This window comes from Amblyraja radiata, chromosome 3, assembly GCF_010909765.2.
Source record: "Amblyraja radiata isolate CabotCenter1 chromosome 3, sAmbRad1.1.pri, whole genome shotgun sequence".
Classification (NCBI taxonomy): Eukaryota; Metazoa; Chordata; class Chondrichthyes; order Rajiformes; family Rajidae; genus Amblyraja; species Amblyraja radiata.
In genome coordinates this window covers 117,741,941-117,760,317 of record NC_045958.1, presented here as the reverse complement: position 1 = coordinate 117,760,317, position 18,377 = coordinate 117,741,941, and the positions used below count along the sequence as shown (strand labels likewise).

At 47.1% G+C, this 18,377-nt stretch overlaps 1 protein-coding gene across 1 annotated transcript in view; it reads left to right on the top strand.

The window, feature by feature from the left end:
• The window catches only part of LOC116971478 (isocitrate dehydrogenase [NADP], mitochondrial-like), a 77,014-nt gene extending 63,179 nt beyond the window's left edge, over positions 1-13,835 (top strand). The window contains exons 8-11 of the mRNA XM_033018694.1: positions 8,882-8,994; positions 9,937-10,034; positions 11,026-11,118; positions 13,741-13,835. Of these exons, the coding sequence (XP_032874585.1) occupies positions 8,882-8,994; positions 9,937-10,034; positions 11,026-11,118; positions 13,741-13,825 (389 nt within the window). The 3' untranslated portion in view covers positions 13,826-13,835. The remainder of the gene's footprint in view (positions 1-8,881; positions 8,995-9,936; positions 10,035-11,025; positions 11,119-13,740) is intronic.
• Positions 13,836-18,377: the final 4,542 nt, after the last annotated feature.

The following is an 18,377-nucleotide window of genomic DNA, read 5'->3' as shown; positions in this document are numbered from 1 at the left end:
GATTTTGACCCTTTCCTGGAGTTGTCCCTCTGCCTCCCCCAACCAGCTCTGTACAGTCCTCACCTCTGGGGGTGCGCTCTTCAATTGCTGCCTGTTGGCAGGAAGAAGCAGCACCACAGTATGGTCAGAGTTACCGAAGTGAGGGTGAGGGATAGACAATAGACAATATTGTAGCGATAGAGCGATAGGCATCCTTGATGGTGGTGTAGCAGTGGTCGAGGGTGTTTGGTCCTCTGGTGCTGCAGGAGACATGTTGGTGGAAGTTAGGGAGAGATTTCTTCAGGTCGGCTTTGTTGAAGTCCCCGGCTAAATGCCTCGGGGTAAGCCGTCTGGTGTTTGTTGATCACGGCATGCAGCTCCCACAGTGCCAGACGGACGTCTGCCTGGGGTGGGATGTAGACCGCGGTCAGGATAATGGAGATGAATTCCCTCGGTAGGTAGAAGGGACGGCACTTCACCGCCAGATGTTCCAGGTGTGGAGAGCAGGAGGTGGACAGGACTGCCACGTCTGAGCACCACGCAGAGTTGACCATGAGGCAGACGCCCCCTCCTCTCCCTTTCCCAGATGCCAGTGTACGGTCCGTGTGATGGATGGAGAAACCTTCAGGCTGGACTGCTGAGTCTGGGGAGCTGGCAGTGAGCCATGTCTCTGTGAAACAGAATACAGGGCATTCCCTCAGCTCCCTTTGATAAAGCAGCCTTGCCCTTAAGTCCTCCACTTTGTTTTCAAGGGACTGTACATTGGCCAGTAGGATAGTAGGGAGAGGGGGCCGAAGTCCCCTGTGCTTCAGTCTGACCTGAAGTCTTGCCCATCGGCCACGTTTCAGGAAACAATGGAGGCTTTCCTGTAGTTTCCAGGTACTGTACTTATTGTACCTTCTCTTTCTGTGAGCCTGCACTGGCATGCACTGGCCATACACTGATTCCCTTGCATTTGGCAGCTCCAGCGCTCCTGGGAGATCATGCCCATCGGCTCCCAAGGTCTCCCGCGGTGTTTCCAGGTACAGTACCTGTGATCCTCAGTTGGGTCGGGTGTTTTCCAGTGATCGAGGGATTGCTTACAGCCGGGGGCTCCCACAGCTGCGGGAGGTTGCGATATCGCTAGTGCCTTCAAGTGCAGTAGCAGCTTGCCCGGTACGGCGCTGATTTCTGCCGTTTCTCTGATCCAGGAGAGTTGTGTGAAACTATAATTGATTCTCTGCTGTTGAGCCGCTGGCAAAATGTTGCCACAGGCAGGCGCCATCTCCTTCCATCCCTTCAGCCGTCGCATACAACACATAATCCTCCAAAGTTTCCGCCACTAGGATCCCACCACTAGCCACATCTTCCCATCGCCACAGCTTTCCGCCTTCTGCAGAGACCGTTCCCCTCGCAACTCCCCGGTTAACTCATCCCTTCCCACCCAAACCATCCTCTCCCCAGGTACCTTCCCCTGAAACCGCAGAAGATGCAACACCTGTCGCTATACCTCCTCCCTCGACTCTGTCCAGGGACCCCGACAGTCCTTTCAGGTTAGGCTGAGGTTCACTTGCACCTCCTCCAACCTCATCGACTGTATCTGTTGTTCAAGATGTGGACTCTTATACATGGGCGATACCACGTACTAGGTGATCATTTCGTGGAACAGCTTCGCTCAGCCCGCGTGAACCAACTTGATCTCCCGGTTGCTGGACACTTTAATTCTCCTTCCCTTTCCAACACAGACCTTTCTATCCTCGGTCTCCTCCATGGTCAGTGAGGCTAAACACAAATTGGAGGAACGGCATCTGATATTTCGCTTGGGCAGCTTGCAGCCCTGTGGTATGAATATTGATTTCTCTCACTTCAGGTAGCCCCGGCATTCCCTCTCTCCATCCCTCCCCCACCCAAGTCACACTAGCTTCTCGTTGTCACCCTACAAACTGCTTACAATGGCCTTCTTTGCTTTTTTGCATATCTTTCATTAATTGTTCTTTATCTATCCATATCACCATCTATATCTCTCGTTTCCCTTATCCCTAACCAGGCTGAAGAAGGGTCTCGACCTGAGATGTCACCTATTCCTTCTCTCCAGAGATGCTGCCTGTCTGTTGAGTTACTCCAGTTTTTTGTGTCTATTGTGGCGTCAGCTGATAGTCAGACCACTTGCGGTTGAGCCCACGTCAGTGGTTACGAGGGCTGACAGGTGACGTCATGGGGTTAAGGGGAGTGTCCTGCAACTTAAGCATATCTCACCTTGAGATCACCCCAGTCGACAGGTAGCTGAGCTCGAGACAACACCCTCGTTCAGCTGCCGCAGCAATGACGATATGCTAGAGGACCAAACGTGTATGTATTTCAAGCCTATTATCTCACCGAATAAAGCAATTGTTTGTTCACCATGTTTGGTAACACTGACGGTCCAAATTGGGATTTTGCCCAACACACGCAGCCTCGGGAGACCTGATGTCTGCAACCGGCAGCCCAGGCCTGCTCAACGACGCTGCCACCAACCCGGCCCTACTGTAAGGTATGCCGAAGGCCGCCCGGGTCGATGGGCATGGTCCGGGCCTTGTTTGACAGTCGCCAATCTCTCCCGTATGATCCGCCCGGAGCCGGCCCACCAGAGCTGAGAGGCCGCAGCTGCCGCCGCTCCCCCACCAGCTGCTGCAGGAGCTGCGAGTTTAGCAGCCCCCCGCCCCCAGCATCACCGCCGCCCGTCCCAGGAGATGGGAGAGAGCGGACCCGCCCATTACCTCGTCGGTTGCTGCTCAAGGCCTACCCTCCCGCTAGATTGGGCCTACCTGGGGCGGCTGACCGAAGACCCCCTTCTGCTCCTCGCCGGCGTGGACCCAGAAGATCCCTGGGCGCTAGCGGCCCGTCCGGCTGGACTGTGGTCGGCCCTGCAGCGGGGTGGAGCCTCGGCCAGTCATGAGTCGGCCGTCCCGCGACGGATTCCCCGGCAGCTTCCAACCTCCGCCAAGGGCGCGGCATCGCAGTCGGTCTCCAACGACACCGGCGACGGTGGGTGGTGTCCCTACCTGCAGCGGTGGGGCGAGGCCAGTCGATGCCGGCTGCCCCACACGCATCCGGGAGCCGCCTTTAAAGGCCGCTTCAGCTGGCCACCAAAATGGCAGCAGCAGCCGACCGGTAGCGACGCTCGACCTTCTCTGACCGCCGTCAACAGCGCCACCTTCCGGCCGGATGCCGTCACTGCAGCCTGACCGCCGTCCACAACGCCACCTCTGGCCGGATGCCTTCCCTGCAGCCTGACATCCGGCAACAGCTCCACTTCAGGTCGGATGTTGTCACTGCAACCTCCAGTTTTCCAGCAGAGCTTCCCATCCTGCACCATGGACACCGGACAATTTGAACTTTCCTACCACTTTGGACTTGTTTGCCCACTGTAGTTTGTTTTGTTTCTTTTCACTTTTTTTACACTGTAATGACTTCGGCGGGTTTAGCAATTAGTTTATTTTTCTTTGTTTGCATTGTTGCTGACGTCTCCCAGCCGTATTTCGCAGGACACGATCCCCTGCTGGTCGATGAGATGCGACTGTGTCTCGTCAAACCTGCTGCTTTTGCATTGGTCTCCTCGCACCCCTCGGCATACGGCCGGGATAGCCCACAGCCGGAGCATTTGGTGCTGCTACACTATACTCATATTTATTGTTTAGTTTAGAGATACAGCATGGAAACAGGCCCTTTGGCCCATTGAGTCCGTGCCGACCAGCAAATCTCATACACTACACTATCCTACACACTAGGGACAATTCATAATTTTTACTGAAGCCAATTAACCTACAAACCTGTTTAAGAAGGAACTGCAGATGCTGGAAAATTGAAGGTAGACAAAAATGCTGGAGAAATTCAGCGGATGAGGCAGCATCAATGGAGTGAAGGAAATAGGCAACATTTTGAGTCAAAACCCTTCTTCAGACTGATGTGAGGGTGGGTGGGGGCGGGAAGAGGAAAGGAAGAGGTGGAGCCAGTGGGCTGAGGGAGAGTTGAGAAGGGGAGGAGAAAGTAAGGACTACCTGAAATTAGAGAAGTCAATGTTCATACCGCTGGGGTGTAAACTGCCCAAGCGAAATATGAGGTGCTGCTTCTCCAATTTACGGTGGTCCTCACTCTGGCCATGGAGGAGGCCCAGGACAGAAAGGTTGGATTCGGAATGGGAGGGGGAGTTGAAGTGCTGAGCCACCAGGAGATCAGGTTGGTTATTGCGAACCGAGCGGAGGTGTTCGGCGAAGCGATCGCCAAGCCTACGCTTTGTCTCACCGATGTAGAGCAGCTGACATCTAGAGCAGCGGATGCAATAGATGAGGTTGGAGGAGGTGCAGGTGAACCTCTGCCGCACCTGGAACGACTGCTTGGGTCCTTGAATGGAGTCAAGGGGGGGCGGGTAAAGTGACAAGTGTAGCGTTTCCTGCAGTTGCAAGGGAATGTGCCCGGAGAGGGGGTGGGAAGGGACGAATTGACCAGGGAGTTATGGAGGGAGCGGTCTCTGCGGAAAGCAGACGGGAGGTGATGGAAGATGTGGCAAGTGGTGGGATCACGGTGGAGGTGGCGAAAATGTCGGAGGATTATTTGTTGTATGTGACGGCTGGTAGGGTGGAAGGTGAGGTCAAGGGGGACTCTGCCCTTGTTACGAGTGGGGGGATGGGGAGTGAGAGCAGAGTCACAGGGTATAGAAGAGACCCTGGTGAGAGTTTCATCTATAGTAGAAGAAGGGAACCCCCGTTCCCTGAAGAATGAGGACATCTCCGATGCCCTGGTTTGGAACACCTCATCCTGGGTGCAGATGCGGCGTAGACGGAGGAATTGGGAGTAGGGGATGGAGTCCTTACAGGAAGCAGGGTGGGAAGAGTCTAGTCCGGATAGCCATGGGAGTAAGTGGGGCTATAGTGGATGTCGGTCAGTAGTCTATCACCTGCGATGGAGATAGTGAGGTCAAGAAATGGTAGGGAAATGTCGGAAATGGTGCAGGTGTATTTGAGTGCATTATGGTGGGATCTTGTCCATTGGAGGCATGGTTAATTTGGAAGCTCGGATACAAGTTGCTAAATTATTTAAGCACCTAATTGGAACTTATTTTGCACTATTCTATCATAATGAATAATCTCTCCCTCTCCATTTCACTGACTTTAAATGTTTGCTTGGATTGCCTTGATGTAGTTATCTTCTGATGCTGTTAGAAGTTTTGTTGGATTGGATTCACCCATGACTTGAGTTGCAATGTAGTGCCTTTTGCAAAGATCTTCAGCCATTCTGAAGATGGAGGGTCTGTTTTACCACATGCCCACTTATTCCATTCAGCTTTATTTCCTGTACTTGGGGGAACTGATGACACAATTCGACATAGGAAAATGTCAAGTCAAGTCAAGTCAAGTTTATTCGTCACATACACATATGAGATGTGCAGTGAAATGAAAAGTGGCAATGCTCGCGGACTTTGTGCAAAAAGACAAACAAACAAACAACCAAACAAACTATAAACACAATCACATATTCTTTTACATATTAAATATTGTGGGCGGAAGGAAAAACGTTCAGTAAAGTTAGTCCCTGGTGAGATAGGAGTTTACAGTCCGAATGGCCTCTGGGAAGAAACTCCTTCTCAACCTCTCCGTTCTCACAGCATGGCAACGGAGGCGTTTACCTGACCGTAACAGCTGGAACAGTCCGTTGCAGGGGTGGAAGGGGTCTCCCATGATTTTATTGGCTCTGGAGTTGCACCTCCTGATGTATAGTTCCTGCAGGGGGGCGAGTGAAGTTCCCATAGTGCCTTCTTGTCCTGGGCAGAGCAATTCCCAAACCAGATGGTAATATTTCCGGACAAGATGCTTTCCACAGCCGCTGAGTAGAAGAACTGAAGGATCCTTGGAGACACTCTGAATTTCCTCAATTGCCTGAGGTGGTAAAGGCGCTGCCTTGCCTTACTCACGAGTGCTGCGGCGTGTGATGTCCATGTCATATCCTCGGAGATGTGGACTCCCAGATATTTAAAACAGCTCACCCTATCCACAGTATCCCCATTTATCCTCAATGGTGTGTACGTCCTCGGATGATGTGCCCTCCTAAAGTCCACGATCAGCTCCTTTGTTTTTTTGAGTGCCTTCTGGCTGTCAAGATGAGAGAGAGCGGTGTGCAAAACCTGGGAGACCGCATCGTCCGTGGATCTGTTCGGACGGTATGCGAACTGCAACGGGTCCATGTTGCGAGGGAGGAAGGCGCAGATGTGTTTCTTCACCAGCCTCTCAAAGCATTTCATGATGACCGAGGTGAGGGCCATCGGACGGTAGTCATTCAGACAGGCTGGGGAGGCATTTTTGGTACCGACACAATGATGGATTTTTTGAAGCAGGCAGGGACCGCGGACTTGTCCAGGGAGAGGTTGAATATTGTAGTGAGCACCGGAGCTAGCTGCGTAGCACAGGACTTGAATACTCGCCCCGAGATGCCAATGTAGGCCTGCAGCTTTCCTCGTGTTCACCCGTGTCAGAGCCCTCCTCACATCGTGCTCGGACAGCGAGAATGTGTGCACATTCCTCCCTTCAGCTTCGGTCCTGCTTGATTTTCAGAATGGATTTGCTTCATGTAGTCATCTGTTTATTTCTAATATCAGCACCAACTGCTCTATTGGTGCTGATATTAGCTGCCATTTCTCCAGTCTTGCTGATTCCTGCATTAGTTGTCACTTGCTCATTGCTCCTAGCAACAACAATTGCCATCTTGGCCATCATCTCTTCCAAGTCCAAGCAAACGGTTGGCCCAGCAGTAATGATTAATTATGAATGAACATTGGGATGGTAAACCACACGTTTCTGCAATGGATACGTTCGGGCACTCCAGAATCATGAAATAACAGAATCTGCTGGAAATGCAGAGCAGGTCTGATTAGCACTTGAAAGAGCAGAAGGAATCATCAAGTCATACGGCATGGAAACAGGCCCTCGTCAGTCGCAAGTTGATTGTTGCTTTCTTGTCATTTTAATTCTTCATTCTATTGCCACTCTGACCTTTGTCTTCGATCTCTTACTCAGTCCCAACAAAGTTCAACAGAGGCACTAACTGTGGCACCCAGTTGGAAAGACCGTTTGGGTCCTTGGATGGAGTCGAGGGGGGAGGTAAAGGGACATTTTGTTGGACTGGATTCCCGGTCTCTGGTGCTATAAGGCAGCAACTCTACTGCTGCGACAACGGTAGAGTTACTGCCTTACAGCGCCAGGGACCCGGATTCAACCTTGAATATGGATGTTGTCTGTACAGAGTTTGTACGTTCTCCCTGTGACTGCATGGGTTCCATCCAGGCGTTCCAGCTTCCTCCCACATTCAAAGACGTTCGGGTTTCTAGATTAATTGGCTTTGGCAAAATTGTAAATTATCCCGAGAAGTAGGATAATGCTAGTGTATGGGGATTACTGGTCAGAGCTTAAGGGCCTGCTTCTGTGCTGTATCTCTAAAGACGACAAAAATCTCTAAAGACGACAAAGTCAAAACCAAGTGTGCCAATGCCCATTCAGGTCGCATTGCCATCACTTGTGTCCATTCAATATGCCCTTGATTCCATACAATCACAGATCTTTCCTTTCATTCTCTCGGTCTCATCTCCTCCCCACCCCTAATCTTCCATCACAACGCAAAATCTGTTTACCTTTGACCTCTCATTAGAACAGGGTAAAGCCACTGACCTGAAACATTAGTCCTGTTTCTCTCTCCACCTTTACTCTCTGACCTGCTGGGTATTTCCAGCATGTTCTAATTTTAATATCGACCTGCAATCACACCCTCCACTGCCCAAACTGGCCAGTTTCCATTCTCCATTGGTGACACGCATTGTTTGAGGAGCATAAAATTGCACAGAGGGTGGGGGTGGTATAACTTTCCAGAATTTAGATATTCTGGAAAGAGTTGGTGACTTTTTTAAACTAGTGTTTGTATTTAACAAAGTCATGAAGACATACAGCATGGAATCACGCCTTTTGGCCCAAATGTGACCAAGATACCTTATCTAAGCCAGTCCCGTTTGCCCGCATTTGGCCCATCTCCCCATAAACCTATCCTATCCATGTACCTGTCCAAATGTCTATAAAAAATATATGCAAATTGCCTTGAGATTGTTTCATATTGGCAATAATTTATTATGAATTGGCTTGGGAGTACGGGAGTAAATACTTTGACCTGATGACTCATACCCTCTGATCTTTAAGGGCCTGTCCCACGAGCATGCGACTGCATGCGGCAAGCGCGACCTAACGTGGTCGCTTGAGCCGTACGGCCTCGCGGGGCCGGTCCCACTTCGATCGCCGGAGCCGTATGGAGTTGTGCGGAGCTGGTCCCGACATCGCGCGGGGCTCCGAAAAACTGACACTGTCCAAAAGTTCCACATGGCAACAGCCTGCCGGCCTGCAGCCGCATTGAGGCCATACGCACCGCCTCGACGCCGTACGCAGCGTCTCGATGCCGTACACAGCGTCTTGACGGTATACGCCTTCGCTCGAACTTCACGTCAACTTGTACGGGGATCACTCGACCTCCGCGCGGCCCCCGCTTCCGGTTTGGTCACGCTTGCCGCATGCAGTCGCATTCTCGTGGGACAGGCCCTTTACTTTAGATATGCACTGTGGAAACAGGCCCTTCGGCCCACCGAGTTTGTGCCGACCAGCGATCACTCCATACACTAGCACTATCCTACACACTAGGGACGATTCACAATTTACAGAAGCCAATAAACCTACAAACCTGTATGTCTTTGGAGTGTGGGAGGAAATTGGAACACCAGGAGAAAACTCGCGATCGAACCTGGGTCACTAGCGCTGTAGGGCAGCAACGCTCCCGCTGCACCACTGTGTCCCCCCCAAATGTCGCAATGATATTTTCTCTGCAATGATGTCTTGTCACGACAATGTTTTTGCTGCAGGATTTGGTTCTCTGGGGCTGATGACATCAGTGCTGATTTGTCCAGATGGGAAGACAATTGAAGCTGAAGCGGCTCATGGAACAGTTACTCGACATTACAGAGAGCACCAGAAGGTCAGTGCGAGCACAGAATGCATTCTCCTCGACAGCTGAAACCAGACACGGTCAAAAGGGCGACATCTCTAATGCAATCCCATCCCATAACTCCTGCTTTTTGAATTCCATGCTTTTAAATCTACTCTTACAGCTGAATTTGTTCTAATTGAGTTATAGTATTTATCATTTATAATAAGTTAGTAGAGCGGCTGCCTTACAGTGCCAGAGACCCGGGTTTGATCCTGACATTGGGTGCTGTCTGAGTAGAGTTTGCATGTTCTCCCAATGACCGCATGGGACTCCTCTGGGTGCACTGGTTTCCTCAGTTGGGAAAGACAGTTGGGATTGGAGATTAATTGGCCTCTAAATTGCCCCTCATATGCAGGGAGGAAAGAGAGATGAGTGGCATGTGTTTGTGGATGGTGCACGGTAACATATAACCATATAACAATTACAGAACGGAAACAGGCCATCTCGGACCTTCTAGTCCGTGCCGAACACTTACTCTCACCTAATCACATCTACCTGCACTCAGACCATAACCCTCCATTCCTTTCCCGTCCATATACCTATACAATTTATTTTTAAATGATAAAACCTGCCTCCACCACTTCCACTGGAAGCTCATTCCACACAGCTACCACTCTCTGAGTAAAGAAGTTCCCCCTCATGTTGCCCCTAAACTTTTGTCCCTTAATTTTCAAATCATGTCCTCTTGTTTGAATCTTCCCTACTCTCAATGGAAAAAGCTTATCCACGTCAACTCTGTCTATCCCTCTCATCATTTTAAAGACCTCTATCAAGTCCCCCCTTAACCTTCTGCGCTCCAAAGAATAAAGACCTATCTTGTTCAACATTTCTCTGTAAGGTTGAACAAGATATAGTCTGGGATAATATTTCAATTCTAACTCTGCTTCACGCTACATATTGTGACTTCAAGTTGTTTCGATTCAACACCAGGGTAAATCCACCAGCACAAATCCAATTGCCAGCATATTTGCCTGGACTCGAGGGCTGGAACACAGAGCAAAGCTGGATAGCAATCATCAGCTTAAGCAGTAAGTCATTTGTGTGTTGATGTACAGAGTCATTTTATAAAGAGAATGTGGAGAATAAGACCTGAATGTTTTGGCCAATAAACTTTAGTGAGAAAACTCTCCAATTTTCATCCAGCATTAAATTACTTCAGGCTGGATTTTGTGTTTAAAGCCATATGAAATGCCACCATGACATTTTCTTTGTACATTCTACCCTTTTTCTAATTCAATCTTGGCTACCTACACCAAGGCTATCCCCTTATTTACGAAGATTTTATGTTGCACTAAAATTTGATTAACTGTTATTAAGGGTTTGTGATCAAAACGAGTAATGATGGCCCCATTTGCAGCACTTCTAGTGAATTTGTATCCAAATAAGCTTATGTATCCAAAGCTTTTATTAAGGGATTTGCGGGAGAATTGGCTGGGATGAATTACTGAGTGGGATTAACTCGCCAGTGTGGAAGAAGGCAAAAAGCTTGAATTTAGAGGGATGAGAGGGGACCTCTTTGAAACTAACTGAATAGTGAAAGGCCTGGATAGAGGATGTGGAGATGATGTCTAGTACCAGAGGCCATAGCCTCGGAATAAAAGGATGTACAATTGGAGAGGAGACAAGGAGGAATTTCTTTAATCAGAGAGTGGTGAACCTGTGGAATTCATTGCCTCTGAAGGCTGTGGAGGCCAAGTCAACGGATATTTTTAAGGCAGAGATGGATAGATTCTTGATTAGTACGGGTGTCGGGGTTATGCGGAGAAGGCAGGCGGCTTCATAAAGATAAATCAGCCATGATTGAATAGCAGTGTAGACTTGATGGGTCGAATGGCCTAATTCTACTCCTATAACATGAACATTAATTTTTGCATTTTCCTTCGGTTTTATGTGGTATCTGTATATGCCGTCTGCAAAATAGTTTCCTCCCGCTCTGTGACATGGAGCATTACGGGATAACAATGCGGTTTTACACCGGATAGCACTGTCTAATGTTTATGCTGTATTTCATTCTCCCAGGTTTTCTAATACACTAGAGCAGGTGTGTGTGGAAACTGTGGAGAGTGGTATCATGACAAAGGACTTGGCTGCTTGCATTTACGGACTTCAGAAGTAAGTTGCTCAATTTTGAATTGGATTCAGTCAATGCAGAAACCACAAAGAAAATTAAAAGATGTCTAAATAGACAAAGCAGAGGGAGATTGGGTATTGGATGAGATAACACTGGTCTGCAACAGGAAAGAGAGTACATTTCTGACTGATAGAACTTCCACAAGGTCAGTGGTTGACTCTGTATTGTTGCCAATCTACATTAATGACTTGGCCAGTGGAGAAAACTGGAAACTAATCAAACATAAATAGGATACAAAAATAGAAATGAGCGAGGGACTGACTAAAGCAGTAAAAGAATCATGAAAAAGACTAATCATTGTGAAAAAATGCAAATAATGTTTTATTTCGCAGGAAGTTAGGAAATGTGTTAAATGTTGAGGTATGAAGCCCAACAAGCTGTGTTAAATCAGGCCAGATATGGTCAATGGGTTGACTTGTATGTAGAAGGGTTGCAACCAAATGAAAATACAGCTCTTTCTCCCACACTACACATTTTGATAAAACTGCCTGGGTATTGGGAACACGTGGCTTTAGAAACGGATGAAGGGCAGAATAATATTATCTACAGTAAGGAGTCGTGTCTGGAAGAAGTGGAGGCAAACAAACTACAGGCTGTAAGGCTGGCCAAGCATGAGTTGGAGTGGTTCAAATATGGAGCTAGCGAAGGTGTTTCAGCAGAGACGGGACAGAGTTCAACAATGAAATAGGAGTGGAAATGGGCAGCCATAGTGATGGTGCTGATATGTGCTTCAATGGTCATCTTGGGTTCAAGTGTGATCCCATATTTGCAAAGAGATTTTTTTCCGCCTCAGACAGCCAAGCTGGTGAGTGGAGATCCTAACAGTAACTGCGAACATAAACTTTAGCCAATGTTTAGTTGAATCCAATTAATCCCATTCCATAGCCCTTTCTGCATAATACGTTCAATTTTTTATCTGATGGATTCCCTTTTGAATCTGTTTTCACCACAACACTGGGGAATATATTGTAGAATCTAACCACTTTCATAGCCAAATCTGTAAATATGTTGCCTCTGCTTCTTTTGGCAATCACCTTAAACCTGACCGCCTTTGTTAGTGACCCCTTCGAAGCAGTTTTTAAAATAACAAGATTTTGCCCTTCATGGTTTTAACACCTTTGCATCCAGGATAATATCTACAGCAGGAAATTTACAACATTGAATTTTGTACCTTTCTTTGTCAGCAGAAAAATGAAACATCCATTGAGTAAACATGAGCAAATGCAAAATACCAAAGAGAAAAATGAATTCTTATAAATATTTGACATCATTGATAATTATTAAAATGTCAGAAATTAAAGCTGATAGCAAAGGCGAGAGACAAAATAAATATTTTTTGAGGGGGGAAAAAAGCTATGCTCTTGTCAGTAGGCAGTTTGCCATATGCACAAATACATATCAAACGTGTATATTTTTGAAGACACAAGAAATTGCAAATTGCTGGCTTTCCAAAAAAAACACCCAAAGTGCTGGAGTAACTCAGTGGGTCAGAGAACATCCCTGGAGAACATGGAGCTGCTGCCTTACAGAGACCAGGGTTCGATCCTGACCACAGTTGCTTGTCTGTACGGAGTTTGTATGTCCTCCCCGTGACCTATGTGGGTTTTCTCAGATCTTCGGTTTCCTCCCAAACTCCAAAGACGTACAGGTTTGTAGGTTCATTGGCTTGGTATAAATGTAAAATTGTTCCTTGTGTGTGTAGGGAGGTTAATGTGCGGGGATCGCCGGACGGTGCGAACTCGATGGGCCAAAGGACCTGTTTCAGCGCTGTATCTCCATAATAAACTAAACCTGGATAGGCGATAGAGTTTTGTGTTGGGACCCTTCCGGACTGATAGTGAGAGGGGAGGGAAGCTGGAAAAGAGGTGGGGGGTGGGAGAAAGTCTATCCATCTCCAGAGATGCTGTCAGACCTACTGAGTTCTCCAGCAGTAAGTTGTTTTTTTTAAAAATTTGTACGTTTTTGTTCATTTTGAGGAATAACATCAGTTGGGCTCCATCCATTAAACCAAGAGGCTGCAACAAAGTGTTCACGTTTGGCACAAGGAACACCTGCCATTGTTCTTATGGAACATTACTCCCCCTCCCATTCCGTATCCGATCTCTCTGTCCTGGGTCTCCTCCATGGCCAGAGCAAGCAACACCGGAAATTGGAGGAACAGCACCTCATATTCCGCTTGGGGAGTCTGCATCCTGGGGGCATGAACATTGAATTCTCCCAATTTTGTTAGCCCTTGCTGTCTCCTCCCCTTCCTCAGCCCTCGGGCTGTCTCCTCCCATCCCTCAGCCCTCGGGCTCCTCCTCCTCCTTTTTCCTTTCTTCTCCCCCACCCCCCATCAGTCTGAAGAAGGGTTTCGGCCCAAAACGTTGCCTATTTCCTTCGCTCCATAGATGCTGCTGCACCCGCTGAGTTTCTCCAGCATTTTTGTGTACCTTCGATTTTCCAGCATCTGCAGTTCCTTCTTAAACACAAGCCCCAACTCCAACTGGATCTGGTAGTAAATATCTAGTTGTTGTTTGTGCCAGAGTTGTAAAGAAACCTTAAAGCTTCAAGGCTGTTGCTGAAAGTTTCCACTGACGTATTGTAATTTCCTCCATTGTTAGTATAAAGCCAGGGCAACACTATGTGTACATGGAGGAATTTCTTGATGCCGTCAAGGAAAACTTGGACACGAAGTTGAGTCATTGAAACTGACCAAGAACAATGAAAGAAGCGTCCTTTCCATGGAGCAGTTACTATGCTGAAGAGTGACTTCACTCCGCCTGTACGGTTTGCAACGTTGGAAGTAAACTGACTTATTATTATTGCTAGCATTTGTTAATGTGAACATGTTTAAATTCAATGTATTCATTTACAATTACAGCCCATAATTCCGTCCTTTGTGCCATTGGGTTGCCTGGAACTTCTAGTTGTTTTGAATCGTTGTCGGAGCATGTTGTACAAGAATCTGTTTGGTTACCAATTGAACATTGTACTGTATTTACAATTTTGCAAATTAAACGGAACAATGTTTTATACTTTTCTTCCCAAAGTGTCCTGCTGTGCTGCCGCCTAAACCCGACTACATTCAGATCCTGTGCACTTGTATTACTGGATAGACTCGGCTTGTACTCGCTAGAATTTAGAAGATTGAGGGGGGATCTTATAGAAACTTACAACATTCTTAAGGGGTTGGACAGGCTAGATGCAGGAAGATTGTTCCCGATGTTGGGGAAGTCCAGAACAAGGGGTCACAGTTTAAGGATAAGGGGGAAATCTTTTAGGACTGAGATGAGAAAAACATTTGGAGAGTGGTGAATCTGTGGAATTCTCTGCCACAGAAGGTAGTTGAGGCCAGTTCATTGGCTATATTTAAGAGGGAGTTAGATGAGGCCTTTGTGGCTAAAGGGATCAGGGGGTATGGGGAGAAGGCAGGTACGGGATGCTGAGTTGGATGATCAGCCATGATCATATTGAATGGCGGTGCAGGCTCGAAGGGCCGAATGGCCTACTCCTGCACCTAATTTCTGTGTTTCTATGAAAGAAGATACTGGATTGGAGATACAAGGAACTGAAGATGCAGGTTTACAAAGCAAAAGATTCAAAATGCTGGAGTAACTTACCAGGTCAGGCAGCATCGCTGAAAAAAATAGATAGGTGACATTTAAATTTGAGGAACCTTTTAGGTATGGCTAAGATCATGGAGGACGTACGAAGCATCCTATATAACAAAAAAAAGAATGAACACAAACTTGCCCAGTAGTAGGTAAATTTTATTAAAATAGCAGAGACATCGAAACATCGACCCGAAACGTCACCTAATTCCTTCTCTCCACAGATGCTGCCTGTCCCACTGATTTACTCCAGCATTTTGTGTCTATCTTTGGGGTAAACCAGCATCTGCAGTTCCTTCCATCACATCTAAACCCACACAACAGAGAGCTAGGGCAATGCGTAAGAGATTTAGTGGGGATCTAAGGAAGACTATTTTCAACCACAAGGTGGAGAGTGCCTGGCATACGCTGCCTGACTGCGGCAAAAGCAGAGTTGCTCAGTCTTTAAGATATATCTAGACGAGCACTTAAAGGCTATGGACCAAGTGCTGGTAGATGGGCAAAGGTAACTCATTGCTTGTTCTCTCTCCAGATGCTGCCTGACCTGCTGAATTCCTCCAGCACCTTGTGTTTTGCTCACAATTCCAGCTGCTACAGTTTCTTGTCTCTCCACATTAGGAGTATTATGTACATTTCTGGTCACCACGTTACAGGTCTTACTTGAAACCCAGTTGCACACCTGGTCATGGTTTTGCACACTAACATTTGTAAAAAAAACTTTTTTTTTTGAAAACACAATACTTGTAAATGCAGAACATTCCATGAGTTGTACATAGACCCGTTGGTTAATTTTAATACAACCAATTTGCAGAACTGGAGTTCAAAATATGTTCACATAATTGTTTTAGAAGACATTTGGACAGGTACATGGATCGGAGAGGTTTAGAGGGATATGGGTAGGAAGGAACTGCAGATGCTGATTTACACCGAAGACAAACACAAAATGCTGGAGTAACTCAGTGGGTCGCGCAGCATCCCAGACAAAAAAAAAACAATTTTCGGGTCAGAACCCTTCTTCATACTGAAGTCAGAAGAAGGGTTCCCACCCAAACATCACCTATTTCTTCACTTTGGAGTTGGTTCCTGACCCGCTAAGTTACTCCAGAATGTTGTGCCTATTTTAGAGGGATGTGGACCAAACGTGGGCAGGTGGGACTAATGTAGGTGGGGGATCTTGGTCGGCATGGGAAAGTTAGACTGAAGGGCTTGTATGACTCTATGACCCTAACTATGCCAGGTACTAATTACACTTGGATAAGGACAAATTTAATCCTCGATCTTCACAGTTGTTAAATATTATTTGAGAGATTTATTACCCACAGATTTATTCAAAGAATGCATGTTTAGAGTTTTTTCTTAAATAAGACAGAGCTTGCTGATTACCAGCAACAAATCTCTAGTTGTAATGACTCTCTAGTTCGATTGTCTAATAAAGAGGAAGCAGATTAGACTTTATTGCCTTCCATCACAGTGAGGAATGTGGGGAATCCACTGTGGTGGATGTTTATGTAGTTGTGTGTCTTGTTGCTTTTTTTTAGTATGGCTGTATGGTAATTGGAGTTTCACTTTACCTTATATGGTACATGTGACAATAAACTGACCTTTGAACCTTTTAATATTAAATGTTCTCACGAGCGCGCAGGGTGATCTCTGGTTGGCGCAGAGTTGGTGGGCCGAAGGGCCTGTTCTCACACTGTATCACTGAAGTCTAAAGCGATAAGATGTGTGTGAATGTGCGTGCGTATATGTGTGCACATGCATGTGTAACATTTGATTCTGCAAATACAATATTTAAATATGTTTGTACAGAAAATAGATGTGAACTGAACCATCTGATGCTGGCCGCTTCAGTCCATGATTTTGACAATACCTGTGCCATGATAAATTGTTATAGACACCAAATGCTGGAGTAGCTCAGCAGCACATGCAGCAAGTCTGGAGAGTCTGTCTGTGGAATTCTCTGCCTCAGAGGGCGGTGGAGGCCGGTTCTCTGGATACTTTCAAGAGAGAGATAGATAGGGCTCTTAAATATAGCGAATCAGGGGATATAGGGAGAAGGCAGGAACGGGGTACTGATTGGGGATGATCAGCCATGATCACATTGAATGGCGGTGCTGGCTCAAAGGGCAGTTAGCATCTCACCCAGAAGAGCGAACATAGAATAAAGAGCAGTAATATATATATATATATATATATATATATATATATATATATATGTACAAACAGTAGTAGTAGTACAATTTTTTGGGGGGAAGGAGTGTCCGGGGAGGGGGGGTGGGGTGACTGGCAATCAACAAGGTGCAGAGTTAAGTTGTGTAACAGCCGCAGGGAAGAAGCTGTTCCTGAACCTGCTGGTCCGGCAACAGAGAGACCTGTAGCGCCTCCCGGATGGGAGGAGGGTAAACAGTCTGTGGTTGGGGTGAGAGCAGCCCTTGACGATGCTGAGCGCCCTTCGCAGAGATCGTTTGCTTTGGACGGATTCAATAGAGGGGAGTGAGGAACCGGTGATGCGTTGGGCTGTTTTCACCACCCTCTGCAGTGCTTTCCGGTCGGAGACAGAGCAGTTGCCATACCATACTGTGATACAGTTAGTAGGGATGCTCTCGATGGTGCAGCGGTAGAAGTTCACCAGAATCTGAGGAGCCAGATGGACCTTCTTTAGTCTCCTCAGGAAGAAGAGACGCTGGTGAGCCTTCTTGACCAGTGTTGAGGTATTGTGGGTCCAAGAGAGGTCATCGGAGATGTTGACCCCCAGAAACCTGAAGCTAGAAACACGTTCCACCTCCGTCCAGTTAATATGAATGGGGGTGTGTGTGCCGCCCCTAGACCTTCTGAAGTCCACAATGAGCTCCTTGGTCTTCTTGGCGTTAAGGGCCAGGTTGTTGTCAGCGCACCATGCTGCTAGGAGCTGGACCTCCTCCCTGTAGGCCGACTCATCGTTGTCGCTGTTGAGGCCAATCACCGTTGTATCATCTGCATGCTTGATGATGGTGTTAGTACCATGTACAGGTGTGCAGTCGTAGGTGAAGGAGTAGAGGAGGGGGCTCAGCACACAGCCCTGTGGAACGCTGGTGTTCAGGGTGAGGGTTGAAGAGGTGAAGAGTTACTCCAGCATTTTGTGTCTATCTTCAATTTAAACAAACATCTACAGTTGTTTCCTATACATGACTTGTTGTAGGGTTGAACAGCACTGAACCAAGCCTTTTGGCCCCTTCATGCTGATCTACCCAGCTACACTAATCCCATTTGTCACATCAGTACATCCTTCAATGCTCTGACAATTGTAGTGTTTATCTCTGCATCTAAATTGCCCCACCTATAGTTTAAAATTAATAATAACCACTGGTTTAATTTGTATATTGTAGGTATTAGCTGCCTCTATATCCTAAACTAATCATAGTATATAAATTAAAATATTCATTGCGGCACTTATTAAAAGTTCCATTATAGTTTAATGTGCTGAGAATATTTATTCATGAAAGTAAACAAAAATGCTGGAGAAACTCAGCAGGTGAGGCAGCATCTATGGAGAGAAGGAAATTTTCTTCGCTCCATAGATGCTGCCTCACCCGCTGAATTTCTCCAGCATTTTTGTCTACCTTCGATTTCCCAGCATCTGCAGTTCCGTCTTAAACATTTATTCATGA